Raw genomic sequence first — 5,302 nt, forward strand, 5'->3', positions numbered from 1 at the left:
TCTTTTTTGTTTTTCAGGAAGTTTGCCAGCCAGTGAAAAACTTTTATTAATAATTAAATCACATCAATTTACAATTAGTTGTGCTGAGAACAAAATTAACAAATATGTCCCTTCCCTCTATACCTCATGATACTGTATATATGGGGTCCTACTATGGGCCTCCTCACTTCCATGTCCCCTTCAACTCCACATCAAATGATATCAGATGAACAGTTTGAAAGTCAGCTCTGGTGGAAGTTTCACACCTTGGGGTACAACAAACTGATCAGGGCTGGACTTATCAGTGGCCCAGGCTGTTGGAAGTGAGATATTGCAAATTAAATATACTAGGACTCTCACCATGTTGTAAATAGCACAGAATGAAAGTTGTGGCAATGTTCAAGTGTTCGAAAACAGTTGGGACTCCAATCCAACAGAGAAGTTGTTTAGCTCATTGCCAAATGAGTAATGTCTACCACCTAGCTTCTTTTGGTGTGTGTGCTAGCCACTGAGTGTAAGCAGGGTCAGCTAGCAGCCATGTTAAAAACACATGGAGCTGTTGGTTTAGTTCTTAGCAAAAATCCACAGCTCCACCTAGAAACTTCTGGATGGGCTGTCTTTAGACAAGTTGACCAACCTCTTGAGGATCCAGCCTTCTAGAAAATCCGACTACTTCTACCCATGCCAAGCAGCTGTCGAGGCTGAAAGTGTGGGAACCAGGTAACACCTCCTTTGGGTCACAAGTGGCACAAATCTGTGCCTATTGGAGAATCAGCACACAGGCTGAGCAGAGAGCTAAAATTTATTGCAGGGGTGGGAAGGCACAATGTTCTGAGCATAAAGCTAAGCAGAGTATTGGTGGGGGGGCTCAGGTAGCCAGGAAGCCCCCATCCACGGGCAAAGTGGAGCCAGTGGTCATGCTACTTCGGTTGCTCAGTAGGAAGAGAATGGTGTCCACCACATTCTCCACCTCTGCAGACAGGTAGAGGGCAAAAGCATAGAAGGAGGCTTGCTTCATCCTTTCAACCGCAACCAACCCCCAGGCCCAGGCAAGCACCAGGACTGGTGGTGGAGTTCTAGTCTGGACTCCTGCCTAACTTACCAGCGAACTTGCCAAGTGGGATGCGATCCAGCATAGCCTTAGCTTTGTGGGGGTCACTCCAGTTGGTCCGGCCCATAGGTGTCATCACTACTGTGGGGTTTACTGCATTCACTCGGATCTGCAGAGAGGCCAGCAAGGTAAACAATGTGGAAGGGGGCCGTGAGCAAGAAGACTGATTTGGAGTTGTCCTAGACTTGTATACCTTGTGGGGCCCAAGCTCTAGGGCCATCATCTTGGTCAGCATATCCAGAGCACCCTTGGTGGAACCTGTGAGAAGGGTTGTCATGGAGCCCAAGCTGGTGGAGAAGAGTGGGAGTGGGGTGGGGATCGGGCACAGCTGGAATTACTCACAGTAGACAGTATGGTTGGTCAGTGCGCGCTGGGAGGCCTGGCTGGAGACATTCACAATGGCCCCTGGAACTCCCCGAGATATCATGCCCCTGGCCACAATCTGAAATTTTGAGGGACATGAAACAGAACTAACCCTCTTCTTCCCAGGCCCTGCCCTGCCCTGCCGGGTAGGGCAGCTCACCTGAGACACCTGGATGACAGCCCGAAGATTCACACTGAAGGACCTAAGATAAAAGGACGGCCTGGTTCAGGGGCAGGGCTGAGGCTGCACGGGGGGTGAGGGTGGGGGGAAGGTTTGGATACAACCCCTGCTGGCTTACACGTCACAGGCCTCCTTGGTGACCTCCAGGAAGGGCTGCAACAGAGCCACAGCGGCATTGTTCACCAGAAGGTCCACCGGTCCCACGTTGCTTAGGGCCTGTTCTGTGGCCTCCCAGTCGGCCAGGTCCACACACACAGGCTCCACACCAGGACACTGGGTATTGGGGGAAAGCAAAGCTATGGGCAATTGTGTCCCAAGAGGGCGTGGTTTGCCTCTTCCACCAGAGGAAAGGTAGTCTGGGAGAGCTGGACCTGGAAGGGAACTTTCAACTGTAGGGTCAAGAGTTCCCGCTGCAGCAGCAAATTGAGAGCTGGAATCTAGAGCTGAGAGACACAGCACCCCCACACACACACACACCCTCCCAACCCCCCTACTGACCCCACCCTCACCCGGAGCACTTCACTTCCTCTCGGCTCAGCATTCTTGGACCCAGGTCTGGTCTCTCAGCTGTTTCTTCCAAACTCAGGGAACCAGGATATCCTCATGGACCCTCGACTCACTGCACAGGGCCCCTGGCCTAGGAAGGGGTACCACGGGTTCCTACCCCAATACCCAACGCCAGGCACCGGGCCTGCTGTGAGAAGCACACTGCGGTGAAGGGTGAAAAAGGCGAGGTGCGTCTCACTCAGCGACCGCCCCCTCACCTCTGGACGCAGTGCCTACCTCGCGGACAAGGTTGTCCAGGTCCTCTCGCGTCCGACTCACCGCCACAACCTGTGCCCCAGCCGCCTGCAACGCCAGCACAGTGCTGCGTCCTATGCCTGGGCAAGCGAATATTAGTGCGGGCACCCCCTTTTCAAACCAGCCCGACCCGCCAGCGTCCCTCGCCTGACACCTCACCTTTGCCCGCGCCGGTGACCAGCGCCCGCCGACCTGCAAGCCCCAGGTCCATGGTGCCCTAGCCTGGTCCTGCCTGGGTAAGATGGACTTGGAGTTCCGGAATCGAGGGTGGTGGCGATGAGAGCCAATCACTTGGGTTGTGTCTTGAAAAGGGCGAGGCTATTAAAATAAACGCTCCTTCTGTGGTGCTGATTGGCTGAATGGCAGTGGGCGTGGCCGAGGCAAGGCTGTCCTAACCAAGGGACCCAGATTGCACAACTGCACCAGACTGACCCAGCTATAGAGGGCAGAATGTGCTTAGCGAGCTCTGGTCAGCATGGTTTCTACTACCAAAATTTCCACTAAAAACATACCCTTATAGATAGAAGGCTGGACAATAAGAGGTTGCATTGGGTTTGGAGATGTACGTGAGAACAGGGTGAGAACTGGCCAGACAAACATTGTTTTCCAAGGCTTAAGAGTCAGTTACAGATTAATGTCCAGGTGTGCACTGGGTCTCCCTATAAAAATACTTTGTTTTGCTGGGCAGTGGTAGCTCATGCCTTTAATTCCAGCACTTGGGAGGCAGAGACAGTCGAATTTCTAAGTTCGAGGCCAGCCTGGTCTACAGAGTGAGTTCCAGGACAGCCAGGGCTACACTCTGTCTCGAAAAACAAACAAACAAACAAAATATTTTTCCGAGTCCTGGTGAGGAAGAGCAAAGCAGTTGCTCTGAGGACCTACTCTGGTCAGGAGTGGGGAATCTGCTGATTGCAGGGCCCTGAGTGATGAGGGGTTTGGGGCCCAGAGAGGTGCATCCATGGGCTGACTGTTCTGAAAATCTACTGCAGGAGGCTCAATGGTTAAAAGCACTGCATGCGGGCTGGAGAGATGACTTAGTGGTTAAGAGCACAGACTACTCTTCCAGAGGTCGTCCTGAGTTCAATTCCCAGCAACCACATGGTGGCTCACAATCATCTGTCATTGGATCTGATGCCCTCTTCTGGTGTGTGTCTGAAGACAGCTACAATGTATTCATATAAATAAAAGTAAATAAATCTAAAAAAAAAAAAAAAGGCATTGCATGTTCTTTCAAAGGACTTGGGTTTGATCCCCCAGCACCCAAATGACAGCTCACAATTGGCTCTAGGGAAACCCATGCCTTCTCTTGGTCTGTGTGGGCTGCACATGGTGCACAGACAGGCAGACAGACAAAACCCAGACATATAAAATAATAGTGAGTTTATAAGAACCATGGAAAGAAAAGCAGCTGGTGCGTACGCAGCGCAGTGCTCCCTCTGCAGTTTTGATCTGCTCACCACCTTGAGGCCATTCTGTGAGCATTGCTATCTGCTCCTAATCCTGAACTCTGCCACCTCCCTGCCAGAAACCAGGAGACAGAGCCAGCCTGCCCAACACCTAGACACAGCTGCTTAGAGCTCATTAGTGGCTCAGTGTTTCAGGTCCTGGGTGCACACAGCTGCTCATGCCTTGCTCTCTGAAGAGAAGTGCTCTCAGAGCCTATGTCCTGGGCTCTCTTTAGAAGGTCTTTTTTCTCTTCTCTTCTTCTTCTCTTCTTTTCTTTTCTTTTCTTTCTTTCTTTTTTTTTTTTTTTTTTTTTTTTTTTTTTTTTTTTTTGACAGGTTTCTCTGTGTAGCCCTAGCAGACCTGGAACTCACTCTGTAGACAGAGGCTGGCCTCAAACTCAGAAATCCGCCTGCCTCTGCCTCTTTAGGATTAAAGGTGTGCACCACTACTTCCTGGCTCTTTAAGTCTTAATTGAGTGCATCCTCCTCCACTCTGCCACTTGCCCTGAGAGGGACCCCATGTCAATTCAAATGGTTGGTCACCTCAGGCCCAAGAGACTACCAGATCCCATGGGCCAATATAACCAAGCACATGAGAATCTGTCTGAGGAGTCTGGATTGCAGGGTTGTTGTCCTGGTTCAGGCTAGGATGATAGGCCAGCTAGCTAGCTGTGAAAATGTCAGCCCGTTTGGGGAGCCTTCTTAGCATGGTCTTATGTGTGAACCAAGCCAGGGAAGTGGGCTCCCCAGAGAAGAAGGCACGATTCTGATCCCCACCCAATGGCTCCTCTCCTTCTGTACAGACCACAGGTTTAGGAGTGACTTGGTCCAGGATACCATTCCCTTCCACTGAGGCCCAGTTGGGGTCAGAGCACCAAGAGGCACTGTATCCAGTAATGGAAAGTGCAGATACTAGGGGAAAGGACACGACAAACAGACCCCTTCTTTTCAGAGGAACCACTGTCCTTCGATCACGTTGATCACAAGACCCAGTAGGTATTGGAAGACAGCAGGCTTGGGGGTAAAATGCCTGAGGTAGGACTTGATTCAGCGTCCAGCTTTGCAATGCCCCCTCACCACCACCACCAGGCCCCCGGGGCCCTAAGGAGTCCTGTGCAATGGTTAAGGTAACATGGCAGCCCATTTATTTAGGCAAATGATTACAACAAAGCAGACAAAGAGATCAGGACTCCAAGGTCTGGGACCTTGAGTGGTTGAGGGACCAGACTATAACATGGGGGTGGAACCGTGAGCTGCATGGTGAGCATGGCTGTGTCATGAAGGCGGGGTCACAAGATCAGTAGAAGCTTTGGCTGAAGGTGGGGCCGGGAAGGCCTCTCAGAGGTCCAGGGTGTCTGGGCAGACTAGGAGGCCAGGTAGCCAGCGTCCACCAGGATGCCAGAGCCACTGGTAGAGGCACTG

General features: G+C 51.7%; 1 protein-coding gene across 4 annotated transcripts in view; it reads right to left on the reverse strand.

Annotated features, from left to right (window-relative positions):
• Positions 1-26: 26 nt before the first annotated feature.
• Positions 27-5,302, reverse strand: part of Dcxr (dicarbonyl and L-xylulose reductase) — a 7,762-nt gene continuing 2,486 nt past the window's right edge. The window contains exons 1-8 of one of the 4 annotated variants that reach the window (XM_031353842.1): positions 2,595-2,714; positions 2,418-2,515; positions 1,753-1,907; positions 1,614-1,656; positions 1,433-1,532; positions 1,284-1,348; positions 1,082-1,199; positions 27-245 (exon numbers count right to left, since the gene is read on the reverse strand). In XM_031353842.1, the coding sequence (XP_031209702.1) occupies positions 202-245; positions 1,082-1,199; positions 1,284-1,348; positions 1,433-1,532; positions 1,614-1,656; positions 1,753-1,907; positions 2,418-2,515; positions 2,595-2,646 (675 nt within the window). In that variant the 5' untranslated portion in view covers positions 2,647-2,714 and the 3' untranslated portion in view covers positions 27-201. Of the gene's footprint in view, positions 952-1,081; positions 1,200-1,283; positions 1,349-1,432; positions 1,533-1,613; positions 1,657-1,752; positions 1,908-2,417; positions 2,516-2,594; positions 2,715-5,302 lie in introns of those variants that run through there. The other 3 variants (XM_031353841.1, XM_031353840.1, XM_031353843.1) reach the window with 3 other exon arrangements.

Source organism: Mastomys coucha, unplaced genomic scaffold (genome assembly GCF_008632895.1).
Source record: "Mastomys coucha isolate ucsf_1 unplaced genomic scaffold, UCSF_Mcou_1 pScaffold5, whole genome shotgun sequence".
Classification (NCBI taxonomy): Eukaryota; Metazoa; Chordata; class Mammalia; order Rodentia; family Muridae; genus Mastomys; species Mastomys coucha.